Source organism: Dermochelys coriacea, chromosome 9 (genome assembly GCF_009764565.3).
Source record: "Dermochelys coriacea isolate rDerCor1 chromosome 9, rDerCor1.pri.v4, whole genome shotgun sequence".
NCBI classification, from domain to species: Eukaryota; Metazoa; Chordata; order Testudines; family Dermochelyidae; genus Dermochelys; species Dermochelys coriacea.
Window position 1 is genome coordinate 75703150 of NC_050076.1, and position 18864 is coordinate 75722013.

The 18864-nt window shown below is 38.0% G+C and overlaps 1 protein-coding gene across 1 annotated transcript in view; it reads right to left on the reverse strand.

Moving 5' to 3' along the window:
* LOC119861898 (connector enhancer of kinase suppressor of ras 2-like) overlaps window positions 1-13495 on the reverse strand; it is a 479757-nt gene extending 466262 nt beyond the window's left edge. Inside the window, exon 1 of the mRNA XM_043492113.1 lies at window positions 13355-13495. Within this exon, the coding sequence (XP_043348048.1) occupies window positions 13355-13418 (64 nt within the window). The 5' untranslated portion in view covers window positions 13419-13495. The remainder of the gene's footprint in view (window positions 1-13354) is intronic.
* Window positions 13496-18864: the final 5369 nt, after the last annotated feature.

The window sequence follows — 18864 nt, forward strand, 5'->3', positions numbered from 1 at the left end:
AATTGCAAGCATTTAAATGCAGATTTATAATTAGTACCCCACTTAAGCTTAAGGTAAAGTCATTTGCAGCATTTGAAACAAAAGAGTAAGAGCTATATCATTTTGTCCCAGGAATACAGATCTCCTACTTAAGAACACATCTGTGTATACAAGCAGGCCAGCAGAAGCTAATCCAATGCTCTTCTACCTAAAATGAGGATTCTATTCTGGGAGGAGCCTAAAGGTCTACATTACCTAAAAAACCAATAGCTAGGTTCACATATTAGATTGTACATTTTATTTTACCATGTGTTATTGGTTTAAAAAGTACTTTCTTCAAGCTGCAGAAAGCAGAGTGTGCTCCTTAATAATTCTAAAGCCTGAATTTATATAATACAGCCATGAATAGCGTAAGTAAAAAGGATAGGAGACGATTTGAAAATTTACTGACAGATTATCTATGAAAATTTCTTTTCATAACTGTACCTTTGTACTTGAAACAACTTTTAATTTCTGTCAACTTTTAGAGCAAGATACTTCAAGTTTTCAGCACTCTGGCCGCAGTCCACCTAAGCACATGCTTAATTTGCCTCTGATAAGTAATCACCAGTCATTGCTAGATCAGGATCAAATTGTTCAACATTTTGCAGGTGGAAGCCCCTTAATGCAATAGGCTAGATGCCCCTTGTGGGTGATCTGGCAACGAGGAAGGAGTGTGCAGGTGGCCCAAACCCATATTTGGTAATTTATAACCATATAGTGGAGCAAAAAAATTGCCTTTAAACAAGTTAATCCTTCTTGATTATTTCTATTGCTTATTTGAGATCTGCCTAGCAAAGCAGATAAAAGGATTTTGACATTACCATACTACCTCTAACAAAATTAATGAAGTAACAGGTCTAAAAAAATCCTACCCAGACTTTTAATAGAAAGGGTGTTTATCAACTTGGCAAGCAGCCTCTCTTTTGCATTGTTAGCAAACTGATTATTTCTGTTTACACTTCAGGAACGTATTTTTCTTTTCTTAGTGGCAGATTGATCAATAATGGACCACTGCATTCTGCAGCTGCAGTATTTATGGCTGCATCCTTATAGCTAACTGTGTGCAAAGCCAACTTTGCAGTTTTTTTCTAAGATAAATAGACAAAAGATCAGTGGGAACATGAAAGAGTGGTTATTGTATTCAAAACAAGGCTCAGTTCTGTATCTAAAAAAGCACAGAAAGGAGTAATATGTAATATAACGATAAATTGGTAAATTATACGGGATCCTCCTAATTATGGAGGGAAACATTGTATACACGTAATTGTACACTTCTCCAAAGTATAATGCTTTATAACTTACGAGTTAAAAGTAACGTCCAGCAAAATTTCACAAATTTGGGATATAGATGTCAGCGGATTTTGCCAAAATTGTCTGCTGATGTCTGTTGTCCCTGCAGTCAGGTAGTAAAATGGCATATAAGGCTGCCATGAAAAATCTATTACACTGGAACCCTATCTTGTGCCATTTAAAATATATATCGCAAAATTCCCGATGTTTTGCTGTCTGCTCCCTGCCCCAATTTCTCAGAAACCTTGCAGAGAACTGATTTTCCAACTATAATTTCTCATTATTTCATTAGATCTGACCAGAGTTCTTTACTTACAGCTAAACAAGTTATGATTGTAGATCCTACAGTATACAGATGATTTTTGTAAGTACTATTATAAAACTGCCTATAGCCTTCATATCGATCAGTAAGTTTTGTCCCCATTGTACATATTTATATTTAGTCATGTAGGAAAACATTACAGTTACATTTCAAGAAGTAAATTTTGTTCATGGTCATTAAGCTTTGTAGTTCTCATGTCTAACTGTAAAAGGAGGAGACAATCAGTAATCTAGTGATGCATATAAATTTATAATAATTTTACCCTGTGGAAAATACAATACTGCACTGCTAACATTGCTACAAGAAACCAATAAAGCTTTTCCAAGAAAACCACATAGCATAATTATTCTATCCTGTTTTCATTTTAAAACAATTAATTGATACCAGTAAAATTAAAATTTCTTCAATGCCCTATGGAAATACAATGCAGTATAATGTATGTTCATAAAAATAAATTGTACATTCTTACATTCTGTGAAAGTTAAGGGCCACAGTAAATGAGTCTGTAACTAGGCACTCAAAAGATTTGTATGAAATATTTACACTGACAGAAATATTGGGTAGCTTATATCCAGAGCTATTGAGGTGGTAGAACTCAAAAGTATTATTTTATAAAGAGCTATTAACATACTGTTGTATGTTAGCAGTGTTTTCCAGATTGGTATAAATGATTTATCTAAGACTGATGCTGCCTTGTGTTACAAATCTTATAACAAAGGAAATGTAATATTGTTTCCAGTAGCACAAAATAAAAATTCCTACAATAATTCCTAATAAATATAGATCCTATAGACTTTGGAGTGGAGCAGTGGTAATGCTGCTATGAAAACAGTCTTTAACCATAATAATGACAGTCAAGTGAAATAACTGGTGCATAGAAGGCCTGCAGCAAATTAGTATGCTTGGGTTAGAAACACAGTTGTGTGGAGGCAGAAATCAATTTAGCTCAGGACTAAAACAGCCTTTCAGGACACATGTATATTATGGCTATTGAGGATTTTTTCACCTTTTTACATTCCAGGAATTCAGATCAAAGCCTAACATTTTTAGACTCTAGTATTTAAGAATTTTCTGAAAAATGCAGCCATTCGATTTCAGTCAACATACTGCTGGGCTCAGTAAGCCATCTGCTCTGCATTCCAGATGTGCACTGTAATTAAAAAGACATCACCTTAAAATAATTTTTAATATCATGTTTTCAACAAAAACCTTTAACATTCCAGATGTCCTGTTTTCATTATCAAAAGCCATCAGTTTTCTCAGGATTTCCCTGGAGATGGCTTGACTGAGAGCAAGTAGGGTGGTGGGAGAACTTTAATGTGGGTGGAGCAGGAAGGTTTTTATATGGGCATTAGTCCTAGGGTGACTGATATGAATATATTTTTTCATAAATTGTTTTTACTTTGTATCTTAAGTTTTAGATAGGAGCACTTTCAGAAAATGAAGTGTCAGAAGCAACTACATATTATCCCAGAATCTCTGAAACCTACAGGGTCAAGCCAAAATATACAGAATACTCCTCCCTTCGTATAATGGATCAGGTACAATGAACAGAGAGATGTGACATGTTGACAAAGCTATACACCCAAAGCTATATGGAACTCATCTGGTCTCTTATTCCATTACAAGTCTTATATTCAGACCTTTTTTGACAAAGGGTCAACTAAGAGTTACAAAGCTTTCAACTCAATATAGGTAGCAACCAAATTATAGTGTTATATTGAAGTTGTGTGAAGTTTGCATTTTCACAACATTCATGAGAAAACATACGGAACTCAATTGAGATTTTGAGTTTGTTCAAACCTGACACTCAAAGTAAAAATTGGGGCAAATCCACAAAGATCAAAACCAAAGAAAGGTTTGCCCAAGCTGTGGCATAGTGAAACTACCCAAGTTTCCACATTGCAATGCAAATAAATTCATTATATTTTCCCTTGGTTAAAACAGATACAAATTTTACGTACAGTGGACACTTTCCTGGTATTGTACTGACATTACAAAAAGGACATAGGCAGGAGAAAAGATGTACAGAAATGCTTATTTAGCAAAAAGTTTTCTTAGTGTTGTACAAAACTCAGAGCAAGTCTCCAGGACCCTTACATGCTGAAAAGCTAAATATGAGAAGGCAAATGCACAGCTCTAAATAATCTGAAGATATATTGATCATCAGATATCTTAAGGGTTGTTTCTTTTTTAAAAAAAATATACAAACATGACCCTTCAAGAAATGAAAAACTATTGTGAAAGGCTTATTGAAAGTACTTTTTCCTCAAGACTTGAAAGGAGATTCAATTTATTATAGAACAAATCTCTATTAAAATATTCCTAAAAAGAAAAAAAATTATATTGCCAAAGAAAATGTTCTCAAGAACTGCCTGATTGTCCAAAACCCTCAAAAATTAAAAGAGTTACAATCCTTTTCTCCATGTTACCTTCACTGATAAATATGCTACTTAAATACACAATACCATATTCCTTTAAAATTTAATTTAATTTAAAATCATTCTAGGTAAATTTATATCTGTCTTAAAAACCACAGATAAAACAGAACAAAATGTAGAGTTATTTCATCTCTTACAATGAAGTCCTGCTCCAAACACACCTACGTTTAATCAAATACTTGTGTTTGCTGAAAAGCCCTGCTCAGAGAATACTTATGCTACACTGCCTGGCACGAACAAAGGAGAAAAAAATTGGAGCATGAATAACTCCTTTAGAATCAAAAAGCCATTAAGACATCTCCATCATCTACTAACTGGGAGCAAATTTCAGAATACATGTAGGTCAGCATCTGTCCTTCAGACTTTCAATTCCTTACTTCACAAAGCTCTTTTGGATACCAGTTAAATTGTAAAGCAAGTCTGTCAAATTTGGACTGTTGCTGTATGCATCAAGCAGCATAGGATACAGTTGTTCAGACTCTGCTAAACTACCTTTCACTTGACTTTTCTGGAAGCAAGTTATAGATCAAAAACAAATTTACACACAAAGACTGCAAGATTAGAAGTGAAATTATTTACTATAAAGGAATAGACTGATAACACCTAGTAGTATTATTTTAGAAAACTAGAAAGGCTTTCTGGTTACATATTATTTATCACTGGATGCATTCTGTCCTTCACGTATAAATGTGAGAAGGTTTATGCTTCTGAACGTAACAGGATTAGATCTTTTTAGCACCTGGAACCTAGTGAATAATTAAAATGCTGGTCTGCTCTTAAAAGTGACTCTGCAACAACAGCATCAAGGGGTTCCATGTTTGCTGAGTCTCACTAATTCCATACAAGTAAAAATATGTTTTTTTCTAAGTGCTAGGCCTGCAAACTCTGATTTGACACTGCAGTACATAATATTCTCACATACACTCACCAGGTTTAACCCTTTGCCAGACATGGTGCCAGCAGACTATAGAAGTGTTTTTTTCACAAATTTTCTTTAGGTTGAGTTGGTAAGTATGGTAAGGATCATCAATATTTGTCATCTCTGGCCCCATGAAGGCTAATCTGTCACTGCTAACATCTGTGGAGTTTGTATTGTCTATACCTGCAGATTCTCAATCTGTGAATGTTTTGTTCCCCCCACTCCGTGCTTTACCTATACCACCACAGCTCCTACTTCATCAAAGTGATGACGCAATGAAACTTGTGAGACATGAGAATCATGGATTTTGTTCAGGAGGGGAAGATTCACTCACCTTTACTATATGGATGAGTCCTATTTTTAATTAGAATATTTAAAGGAATGTATGGAATTCTATAGCAGAACGTAAATCTCTATAGAATATTTGAACAAACATATAGAATTGGATAGAGAGATACAATTCCCTATTAAGTTACATGGGATGGAAGATTAATTTCTACAGAATCGTACTGGTTTCTTCCATGTTAAATTCTACAGGATTTTCCTATAAAAGAATAGGTACTTTTCCCATCTTCCATTCTCTTTCACTTTCTCTCAATATGTTGGGCTCAGTTCTCATTGAGATATATAGGTGTGTATCTTTGAGTCAGGATCAGATTTCATAAGCCCGCCAAAGTCAGTGGGAGTCTTTCCATTGATTTCAGTGTGCTTTGGATCAGACCCTCAGCTAAGCTGCTTGATTTATACACATTTTTAATTAGAGTTTATTTTAAAACATTTATTAATCAAATGTGCCCAGTTATATCTTGGTACACATGTACATTTCATACCTAAAATAGGTATGAAGTCCACAATCACTTGTTTTCTGATCTGTTTCAGAGTAGCAGCCGTGTTAGTCTGTATTCGCAAAAAGAAAAGGAGTACTTATGGCACCTTAGAGACTAACAAATTTATTAGAGCATAAGCTTTCGTGAGCTACAGCTCACTTCAAGCTGTAGCTCACGAAAGCTTATGCTCTAATAAATTTGTTAGTCTCTAAGGTGCCACAAGTACTCCTTTTCTTTTTCTGATCTGTGTTTGTCTCCATGCAAGTCACTAAGCAGTTTTCTGTATTACCTATACTTCTTCCTAAATGCTTTCCTCTTTAGACATTTAGAAAGTTTACTTCAAATGGTTTTTGAACTACAGGGTAAAATTTAGAGATATAATACAGGAAATAATTTACCAAACACATGTGTCTCTATTAAACAGTGTCTCTATTAAACAGTACCAACAGTACAATTTTATTTGAATTAAATAAAACTAATATAATTTATGCATTTTCCCCCCATTATGAAACAGGCAAACAAAAATCTAGAGACAAAAATTAGGTTATGATTCCAGCCAAAAAAAAGGATTTAAACATACTAAGAGACAGAAAAACCTCAAACCCCACAGATATATATATATTATTTTCCTTACAGGGAAGTATATAATTTATATTGTAATTAGAAATGTTGGGTGATGTTGAATATGCAAATTTTATTCCTTAATTGACACAAATCTGGTCTTGGGTCAATTCCAAAAGATCCTTCTATTCTCGATCTAGCTCTAAAAGAATATCTGTAAAGTTCATTTTAGAATATGACTTTAAACATCTATTATGTAAGTATGTTCATGAAAGAAGCACATTTTTCACTTACATCACAATCAGCCATAATCAATACTAAAATGGTAACACAAGTAGCATGATGCAAAGTTGATACTATACAAAGATTCTGACATTGTACCACATGATGGCAGGGAAGGAAGACAGAGAAAGCGTTGTCATCTTTCAACTTATGGGAGATTCTGAGGACAAGTATCTAGATGAAAGAGAGATAGTACGGATAGATGATGCTGTTCAAGATGAAATTTCTAGTCTACATAAGAGCATGAACATTTTTATATTAGTGAGGTTCCACTCCAAATGAATTTATATAAGTGGAAAGCATAAGTTAGCTAGGGGTTGGTAGTAGTGGTACTGAAACGTACTAGCTTTGTGACCATCACCGAGTAAAATTGAGCTCTAGAGACTAGCCCGTGGGGAGGATGTGAAACCTACTAGTATGGTAAATTAAAGGAGTTCTCCTTTAATTCAGGTGGTAGAGGCCTGTGTTTTAAGAACTGATGAATCAGGAGTCCCTATCATGTGGGCACACATGGATAATTTATATAACTAGTTGCATCACAGTATGCTACCTAGACTTTGTTTACAATCTCTAACTCTACTCACAATCCCAGAATAGCTGGATTTTTTTATGACTAAAATGATCACTAGATATAGTTAACATTGAGATTTAACTTGTGTTCACAAGGCTTCAGAATTAGTACTTTATTGAGACAAACTGGGTAGTCTCCACCTTTCTAAGAGCTATTGTTTCAAGCGGGATGGTTGCAGACTCAGTATGATAGTGCTGTATTCAGTCACATTTTGGAGATTTTCATCACAACAGCCTTTTTTTTTTAATAATGCTTAAATTCTGCACAACTGCCCTTACTTCACTCCAATCCCTAATTGAAAGGGTTGTTTCAAGACAAATACTGACCAGTTACACCACATGTAATTTCTGAGTATAACCCTTTGCAGGAGCTTTAGCCTAAGACCTGGTTCACCCTAAGATTTTGAACTGGTATAACTATTTTGGTTAGGAGTGTGATTTATTTTAATGAAACAGTTATGATGGTCCAACTCTTAATGTGGGCAGAGTTAGATCAGCGTAAAAGCACTTTAGACAGCTAGGTATAAGCTTATTCCCATTCCCCTACAGGAATATGCTGTACGAGTAAAAACACTTTTATACCACTATAAACATATACTAGTATAACACTAATACCACACTACAGTGGTTATGTTGTCTTAATTATACAAGTGAAGAGATACAAGTTGTGTGTGTTATAGACAATGCCTTAGTGGAGCTGAGTTCACTAATAAAATCAGTAGTATGTGTGCACTGAAAATTGCTATTTAGTCAATATGTAAATTAGAGCTTTTGTTTGATCTTATTTTTCTCTTTTTTTCCTCCCAAGTCTCCTTTCAAGTGTTAGACAAATCTCCTCGAGTCTAACATCAAAACACACCGACAGCAATAAGACCGCAAGGCTGCTAGCTTCTCTCAAGTAATGCCACCCATTGATCTGTGAATAAATGTTCCAGTTTCAAGGCACATCACTGCTGTAAAGCTATCCCTTTGAGTTTCAAAGAAGAGCTCCTTGTCTGGTGCCCTCAGATCTGAAAACCTGCTGTAGTTAGAGTGGGAGTCAGAAACTGTAATCATGGTTTGCAGGAAGACTTACAACCTCCCTCTTCCCCCCCCCCTCCAGCTCTTATAAATTAACACCAAAGAGCATAAGATTTTTAGAGGATTATGGGTATTGTTCATGCATTTTTATTCTAGACTTTTAAAATTCTGTTGCAGGAATTTTTCCCTTCAGTGGCTAAGTGAAAACAGCACACAATTTGTTTTTATAACTATGCAATCAGGAGCCCTTAAAAAATACACATGAGGAATAAAATCCTAAAACAGGCTAATTCATAGATTTTTTTTAACTTCTATTTTATATCATCTGCTTTCAATTTTGTTTTCAGCCACAGATGATATTACTGATAATTACTATGAGCATGGATGACTTCCTGCAGAACGCTCCAGAATTTTCTTCTGTGATATGTGGTAAACAAAGACTAATACAGACTTACAACAAGGGGTGGGTTCCCTCAGCCCAGGCTCACCCTCAGAGCTTCCTACTGAGTTGCTGGCTCCTCCCACCTATATCCTCCCAATTACCTGATGAACTCAGCGATTACCACCCAGGTGCTCACAATCCCCCCCCCCCAACAGAAAATATATAATTGGCTTCAATTTGCTCTTCCCAGTGCTTCAACAAATCCAGTGACCCAGATGCTACTAAGAAGTACCTTTTCATACCATCACTCTGACCATATCTGATTAATCTTTAAATCCCTGGTCTTTCCCTAGATCAGTTGCTGGCAACCCATATCTCCAGTGGGAAGACAAATGTTCCTTGATAATTCTGTTCTTGAAATTGCCTCATAAATTAAACCTGTCTGCACCTCTGTGACATTCAGACCCCCTTAAAACTTACTACTGCAGAGAACATGTAGGCCAAAATATCATCTGATGGGGGGAAAGTATTAACATTCACACCTAAGTTTTGATAGGGTAGTATATAAACATCTTTTATCCTACATTTTCCAAATTCTCAGGAAAAGTTCTTCTTTTGCCCTAATCTAAGCATTCCAGTTTGTAAACAAATCCAAAAGGTAACAGAAGTTATCAAAAGCAAAAAATAGGATTGGTAATTGAAATCCTGACTCAGTCTTATCTGAAGAGTCCTGACCAATGCCTCTATAACACAGCAGATACCAGATAACAATGGTGTACCACAAATAGGTTGGCGTTCAGGTATATCTTCTCCTCAAGTCATTCTTGGCATATGTACAAAGTCTGATTCAGCCCAGGAATATCTGTATCACTTGCTGCAGTCACAGTAATGCATACTGCTATTAATGGTTATTAATTAATTAATTAATTACTGCCTATTAATAGCCCACTTACTTTAAACAAACATTTTTTCTGCAGAACATTGTTTTCTTTTATTCTGATAGAGGATTTTAAAAAAATTTAAAAAGGAGAGAGAACAATTTGTAAACATTACTGGCTTGTAAAGAAGAACCTTTTCATTATGTCTTGGCGAGTGGCAGCATGTTGTGGCTCAACAACATTCAAATTTATCCAAGGTAAAGATTTTAATTGAATTCTTAACAAGCTATTGTCAGAGATTCTATCCCTAATGAAAAGTCTCAATTCCCTCAAACCTACAGTGCAAACACTCCTACATTTACCAGCACTCACATTAGATTTTCAGTGAAAGTGATCATGAAATTTGTTCCAAAATGACACTCTCCTGCCAGAAACCCAGCTGGCTGGCAGCAAGGGAGCCAAAAAAGCTTTTACCTCTTTGCAGAGACATTCATCACACAAATCTTAACTGAATTCGATGCAGCTTAGATTTAAGAGACAATAGAAGGTGATGAGGAAAGTGATCAGGAACAGTCAGCATGGATTCACCAAGGGCAAGTCATGCCTGACTAACCTAATCATATCCATGATGAGATAACTGGCTCTGTGGATGAGGGGAAAGCAGTGGATATGTTGTTCCTTGACTTTAGCAAAGCTTTTGATACCGTCTCCCACAATATTCTTGCCAGCAAGTTAAAGCTGGAGGAAAGGACTATATGGTGGATAGAAAGCTGGCTAGATCGTCGGGCTTAACAGGTAGTGATCAATGGCTCCATGTCTAGTTGTCAGCTGGTATCAAGCGGAGTGCCCCAAGGGTTGGTCCTGTGTCCAGTTTTGTTCAATAACTTCATTAATGATCTGGAAGATGGCGTGGATTGCACCCTCAGCTAGTTTGCAGATGACACTAAACTGGGAGGAGTGGTAGATATGCTGGAGGATAGGGATAGGATACAGAGGGACATAGACAACTTAGAGGATTGGGCCAAAAGAAATCTGATGAGGTTCAACACGGACAAGTGCAGAGTCCTGCACTTAGGAAGGAAGAATCCCATGCACTGCTACAGACTAGGGACTGAGTGGCTAGGCAGAAGTTCTACAGAAAAGGACCTAGGCGTTACAGTGGACTAGAAGCTGGATACGAGTCAACAGTGTGCCCTTGTTGCCAAGAAGGCTAACATCATTTTGGGCTGTATAAGTAGAAGCATTGCCAGCAGATCAAGGGACGTGATCATTCCCCTCTATTCGGCATTGGTGAGGCCTCATCTGGAGTACTGTGTCCAGTTTTGGGCCCCACACTGCAAGAAGGATGTGGAAAAAATTGGAAAGAGTCCAGCGGAAGGCAACAAAAATGATTGGGGGGGTGGAGCACATGATTTATGAGGAGAGGCTGAGGGAACTGGGATTGTTTAGTATGCAGAAGAAAAGAATGAGGGGGGATTTGATAGCTGCTTTCAACTACCTGAAAGGGGGTTCCAAAGAGGATGGATCTAGATTGTTCTCAGTGGTACCAGATGACAGAACAAGGAGTAATGGTCTCAAATTGCAGTAGGGGAGGTTTACGTTGGATATTAGGAAAAACTTTTTCACTAGGAGCGTGGTGGAGCACGGGAATGGATTACCTAGTGAGGTGGTGGAATCTCCTTTCTTAAAGGTTTTTAAGGTCACGCTTGACAAAGCCCTGGCTGGGATGATTTAGTTGGGGTTAGGTCCTGCTTTGAGCAGGGGGTTGGACTAGATGACCTCCTGAGGTCTCTTCCAACCCTGATATTCTATGATTCTATGATGAGGGGAAAAATGAGTGGGCACTTTTCCGGTTTCAGTTAATTACCCCCCCCCCCAAGCATCACTTCTCTCCCTAGGAGGTGCTGTGCAGCAAACATATTAATATATTTACAAACCATGTGTAATTTATTATTTTATTGAACTCTTGAAAGTATGATTCAGTAAACATGTTATCTAACTAATCTGATGGCTAAAGAGAGATGATCCTGTGACATGGTACAGAGACCACCTTGTCCAAGGCAAACAGAATTACTGAGGTTAATAAAAACTCAGGTTTACACAGGTGCTCCAGAGTGGGAACACATAATCAGCTGTTTTGGGAACAAGAGGATGAGACTGCCTGGAAGAAGGCAGGACTTGGAAATCAGGCTGTGGGGGTTAGGTCAGAAACTCCAAAATAGATGTTAGGGGTTTTTTGTTGTTAAATTTCTAGTGTTTACTCAACCGATGTGCTTTGCTTGATACATATAGTTGTCCCTGGGAAAGGGACATGGCTGGCTGACTCTATGGGTTTGTTTTCTACCTGCCAGTGTTTGCAAACAAAAAAGTTACATACATTTGATGCATATAGTTTCATCAACTTGCAGACACATTGCTCATTTGTCCTTCTCATGCCCACTCCATGCATTCATTCCATCCTGCCTTTCCACATACATGCTTATTCCACACATACTACCCACTACTCCACTACTTACACCTATCCACTCCACACTGACTCACCCAGCCACTCATTCAGCATGCACATACTGAACACATATAGCCACTTATATTATACCCCCATCCTGACACCTAGACCTTATCTATGTTCCCATGCCCACTCCACTCTCTCCATTCATTTCATGTGTGCACACACACTTATTTCACACCCATTAATTCTGTGCATATATCCCATCACCCCAATGCACTGTTCAGCCGTTGCTTCCAGCAAACCAAATCCCAAGCTACACACAGGGAGGGAAAGCACAGCCATATGACCTATCTTTTACAGGTAAAGCCTAGAGGAAGGATGGGGTTTCCAAGTGTTCAGTAAAGCCCCATCCTTCCTAGTAAGCATCCCCAGTTCATTCCTGCACCTACTCCTGAGCGCTCTCTTTCCTTGAGCATTCCCTGTTTTTCATGTCACCAGTTCCCCGCAATACCTGGTCCCCCAGTTCTAATGCCTGGCTCCCCATTCCTTGGCCAGACAATCATCCTTCCAAAATCCCCAACTTTCCAGTTTGCCCTCTAACCAAGGGGTCAGCTCAGCCTGGTTCCTCCCCAAATCCCCAACATCCACTTCCCACAAAGTCCTTGCTCTCTACTCCAGTGGTTCTCAACCTATCCAGACTACTGTACCCCTTCAGGAGTCTGACTTGTCTTGTGTACTCTCCAAGTTTCATCTCACTTAAAAACTACTTGCTTACAAAATCAGACATAAAAATACAAAAATGTCACAGCACACTATAATTGAAAAATTGTTTATTTTTTCATTTTTACCATATAATTATAAAGTAAATCAATTGGAATATAAATATTGTACTTACATTTCAGTGTGTAGTATGTAGAACAATATAAACAAGTCATTGTCTGTATAAAATTTTAGTTTACACTGACTTTGCTTAGCCTGTTGTAAATCTCAGCAAATATCTAGACGAGTTGATGTGCCCCCTGAAAGACCTCTGCCTACCTCCAGGAGTACACATATCCCCGGTTGAGAACCACTGCTCTACTCTATCCACACTGGAGGTCCCTAGACTTTACCAACAAGGCCTCTACATCTGGGGGGTGAGGCCTACAGAGTCCTCCACCCCCATCTGGAATGACTAGTGCCAAGTACCCCCAACACTTGATTCACTCCATATACCTCTGAACATCCTCTTCGGTGTTCCATGTGTCTGTGCTGCCATTCTGAATCTTGATGTGCCTGACCCACTTCTCTACACATTCTCTCTCATACACCTCAGTTCCCCTCATAGGCCTCTGCTGCCCTCCCCAGTTCCCACCAAGTATCTCTAACCCCATACCAATCTCCACCACTTACCTTTTGATGCCCCAATTTCCCCTTCCACTGCAGAGACTTCTAGAAGGGACCCAAGACTCCACATGGTCTTCAGTGATCGTTAATGCTTCAGGTGCTTGCAAAAGATCTATGTGTCCCATTCCAACTGACTGTGCATAAGACCTTCCCCCACCCACAACTTTGTCTGGAAAGCTCAGCCCTTAAAGGCACAATCCTCAATATTACCCATTGTGATGCCCCCCATCTCCAGTGCTCTGGGGTCACAGGCCTCCCCTACACAGATACCAGGTGCAAGCCATGATCTACAGGGTAGGGACTCAGTTCCCACCACCAGGCAGGGCCCAACCTCATTTGCAGACTGATCGCTTTGTACCATTAACACTCTATAAGGTTCAGTATAAATTTAGACTGCTTTTTGGTGTAAGAATTAGCTGGAACACTAGGATACATTCGCCAGCATATGGTCTCTTCAAGGTTTGGAACTCTGCTACAGAGGGGTGAGGGGGACATGTCTACAGCAGAGTTTGGTGCTCCTGGAAATCTTTCCAGCAATGGGGCTTGTGCAAGCTGCTGGTGGATGACAGATTCTGACAAGTGTTTTAATAAAATGCTGCAGTTTAAAACAGCATGCCGGTCAGGGAGTATAATACTTCCCAGCTCCTCCAACATTATGCAGTGTTCATAGGTGCTAGGTATGCTGCCGCACCCCCTGGCTTGAAGTGGTTTCTATCATATACAGTATTTACAGTTTGGTTCAATGGCTCCTAGCACTCCTGGCAACGTTTCTCCCTCCCTAAAACTGGAGAATTCCCTACCACCAGCACTAGCAAACCCCTTCCTCATATGCACCCCTGTGGAACTGTTTGTGAATGGGGCTGGTGGGCATGCAATGTGGAAGTAAAGAGCCTAAATATCTTTGTGGATCTGAGCCTGCATCCCCTCCTATTCTGGGATGTGCACAAACTCTCCCCACTTCCTGTGGATAAGGGGAAGGAGCAGCCTCACCACCCACCGCACAACTACAGATAGGGCGACCAGACAGCAAGTGTGAAAAATCATGACAGCAGGTGTGGGGTAATAGGAAACTATATAAGAAAAAGATCCAAAAATCAGGACAGTCCCTATAAAATTGGGATGTCTAGTCACCCTAACTGCAGATGCAGAGGTAGGTAGTCAGACAATGAACCCTGAAGCCAGGTGGGAGGTTAGGCAGTCAAGACTCCTCCCAGAAGACTCTGAAATAAGAGAGGGAGCTGGGGTTTGGTGGTATCAGGGGATGGGCAAAGAGAACCCAAAAGGTACTTGAGGCATTGGAAGGCAGAAAGAGGTCAGAGGTATGGGGCACATGAATAGTTACAGAACCAGCTGGGTAACAGAAGCTGCTTGCAGGCTCTGAGATCAAAGAATTCCCTACTTTGCTAGGTTCAGCCCTTTCTTTACCTTGCTAGGAGGTGGAGCTCTGTGTTGAGTGTCTATCTGCCCATGTAGCAGCTATAGGTGACTCTCCAGGAAGTGGGTGAGTGGGAAGGGATAGCCAATCAGAGAGAATTTTCCTTAATTAGTCTGGGGAAAACCTAGGGTTGGCAGGGATATTATTTAACTAAATTATTACACTAGTTTATACATTCTTCTCTCCATTTTATGCTGACAAATTATAAATTTTCCTTTTCTCTAAGTGCTGTGGTGAACTGTGCCTTCAGTATGCTTGCAAGTGGTTAGCAGCAGGAGGTACAGCTTTCCTGGATTCAATTGTGGTCCATGCAATGTAAGTTATGACTGTACTGAAATAAAGGCCTATTGTTTGGAAAATCCTTCCTGGGGTTCTGTGTTAATTACCTCTGTGTCTGTAAGGGACTGCACCAAATGAGATAGTATAAGCACCACCTTTTCTGGTCTTATTTGTGATGGCACTATTCATAGTGGAATTAAAAGGAAATATGTTTGTTTTGTATTATTCTTTTAACCTTATAAAACACAATATTTAGAAAGGAGTTTAAAAATAAGGTGAAATTTTGCCAGAAATGAGTTTAAAATGATGTTTTAAAATGTTGTTAGAATGCAAGTGTTTTTAACACTGTCACCCTCACTGCATGAATGACCCCAATCACTTAGAAGTGACTGTTCATCAGATCAATCATATGTGCATGAAACATTTCATAAGTAGGTCTTGTTAGTACATGACTCTGAAGAGCAGTAAAGGGTTATCATGACCAGATCTGTGTTTAAATAGCTGTCTAGTAGTGTATTGTCCTAAGACAGTGAATATAATACAAGCTAATATTTAGCATTTATATAGTGCTTTTAATCTTCTATCGCACATTACAAACATTACCAAAGTAATCTACATAACCTCCTGGGTGGTACATTTTTTTAAGTTTCTAATTAGAGTTTCATTGTAGAGTCTATTGTAACTCCAAAGGAATAATTGTTTAATTAGAAAGCTTTTCAAAATGTTTAAAACTTTTTTAGCTATTTTTAAAAAAAGAAAAGAATACTTTAAGTCTTACAAGAGGGAGGAAAATAACCTAAGGCTAAAAATATCAAATGGATGCTCAAGTGTTAGTTTATACCATCATGCTTTTTATTTTCTAGAATTTTTGGCATAAAGTGGCAAACTCAGAACACTGTTTTTAAGAAATCAATACACAACCTCCTCTCAATAATAATTGCAATATTATTAATATAGCAAGAAAGGTGCTGAGCTATATCCCCAATTGTTTCTCTTTGAATTTTGTATAACTTTCTGTCAGGGGAGACACATAGATCATGATGTCAGCTTTGGGCTGGGAGTAAGGAACTTCTCAGTTCTAATCCTGACTCTGGCTACCTGTCACTTCAGACACATAAACTCCCTGCCTCAGTTTCCCAACTGCAAGATGAGATAATACGATATATACACCACAGGGGAGTAAAACACCTTGAGCACTGAATGCACCTTTTTTATAGGGAAGAAAAATGAAACTCTACATCACCTATAATGTTTTTAAAATATTTTGTGTTAAACCAGTTTAATTAGACTATTTGTAACCAAATTAGTTAAAAAACAGAAGAATAGTTTCTTTGGATTCTCAGATTTTCAAATAGTGGGAAGCTATTGAGACGTATTGCACTATGGTATATCTCTTTATTGTATATTATGTACAAAACATTTATGGAGGGGATTATATTTACAATAAGCAAAGGTGACCAGAAATGGCATAGCAAAAGAAAAAAAATGCAAAAGTTTTAATTTTTTTTCCCAAAAAGAAATATTATGACAGATTATTTCAATTAATATTGAGTTGTTTAGCAAGGGAATTCTGAATAAAAAATTGTGTTCTCACCTGGGGAAAAATGAAAATCATAACATATATAAAGGTCATGTTATTTTTAAGCAAAACACCCCTTATTTTACAGTCAAAATGTTTTAAATGATTTAATAATATTGAATATATTTTTAAATCCATTAAAAAAATCTGCAACTGCACACCTGATATAAATGTGTTTTAAAAAATAAATAAATACCCAGATCTGTAAAAATGTATGGACAAGACTTGCCTAGTAGTTTAACTTATAGCGCACTGGAGCGGTGCTCAGTACATCTGGGTCACATAAAAATAGCTTTATGTCACCCTACCCTCTCAATCCTGGGGCCAGTTTGGTCTCCAATTTGGCAATATGCCCATTTCAAGTGTTTTATAAGATAATCATTAAGACTGAATGGGATAGTGGAGGGTCTACTTGAAAATGATACTGCCTAATATTCATACATGTTAGTGAAAACAAGGTAAAAGCCATAGCTACTAGACTCAAACAGGCTTCTACTATCATATGTTTGGTCTGTGGTGATATAATAGTAGCATCCTTATGGAAACCTTAAGTACCAACATGCACACGTTCTATCTACAGGCTCTGCAGTAACCCCGAGACATGGAATTTTGGGATCCGTGACCCTGAGGTTTGATAGCAAGGAAGCAGATTGATCTCACAGTAGGAGACATTCTTTTGTGATGAAAGCGGAAGATTTTGTTACGCTGCAGGTAATATTTCCCTACATTAGAATACGATTTATGCACAGCATGTGGTGATTTTCATATATTGTTTGTTTATCTTGCATCCAAATTGCAGTTGGTACTTTACAGACATAAAAGAAGAAAAAGCCCCTGACCCAAAGATCTTACAGTATATTAAATAAAAAGGGGTGCAGGGCTGGAAGTGGCAGGGGGGAAGAAGAAATAAAAAATAAAAACAATATAGCTCTGTATGTCTTTTAATGTTATGGTTTTGCTGAATTTATATTTTGGCCTTTTTTATTATCTTTAAATTTTAAAGTATAAATTAAAATGCCTTTTTCTGACATATTTACGCTTATAATTTAAACTGCCCAACCTGTCCCTTTTATAGTTTACATTTTTGTTTTTACATATCCTTACTTCACACTAATGTCTTTGACAGCAGGTACTGCTTTTTGTTTTATATGGGTATCCTGTATGCATGTCTGATCCTAATCAGCTATTTCAGTTAGAGAAAATCAGGCAAAGAATAATCTTTACCCAGTCATACAATCAGATTCTAAAAAGAATTGCATCCCAACTAACACATTTCTTTTCTGGACTCTAACCTATATATTCAGTTAAACAGAACTTGTAATGTTATTTGCAATAGTGCTACAATACCAGTGACTACCAGTATTATTAGCTAGGCTACACCTTATCCTTACCCCTGTATGTGGTCCATGAATAGTCTCCAGGTGCATATTGGTAGTTCTGCTGATGTCAATTTACTGGTAAAAAGTCACAGATGACTAAAACCATAAAAGGACTTTTAGAGCTATGAGGCTACTGCTGAGTCCTGCTTTGTGGAAAGCTGGAGTTTTAAAGGACTGGCCACTAGATAGTGGCTTCACAAGACTGGGGAGTGGAGAAGCTGTTGGGGCCTGGTGTCCCAGCAAGGGATCAGTGGAGAATGGTTAATATGCCTTAGAGTTTTCTCCTGCACATATTGTTCCTTCTGTAGCTTTTACTGAGTCTTTCTACCTGCCAGAGAGCTGGGATCTTAAAGGGATCTGATGTCCTAGAGTAGGTTGCTCATGCTTCCCTTGTAGCAGCTCAACATTATCTGACTAGTTGAATCGATATCCATTTCTGTTTTGTATTTTCTCTCTATTGTGATAGTTTGCCAACATCTACTTATTATTTAACATTTATGGCAGTGCTTGTAGGCCAACCTAGTCAGGACCCCATTGTGCTGTACAAACAGAACTAGAAAAAGACAGTGCCTCACCCAGAGAGCTTCTAGTTCTAAATATAACATTACTTGGACATGGAGACTTACATTTGGGACACCTGCTGAACTCCAAACAAGAGATTCTCTACGCATCACATCATTTGGTATGTGGTTTTAAAACAATATTTTTTTCCAATGTGCACTGAAGTAGGAAGCAATGAAGACTGACATTTATTTACTTCACTTACATATGGGTTCATTTGCTTTCACACAAATTGGGGAAAAAGAGACTGCACAAGAGAGCTGACAGAGAACATACAGAAAGG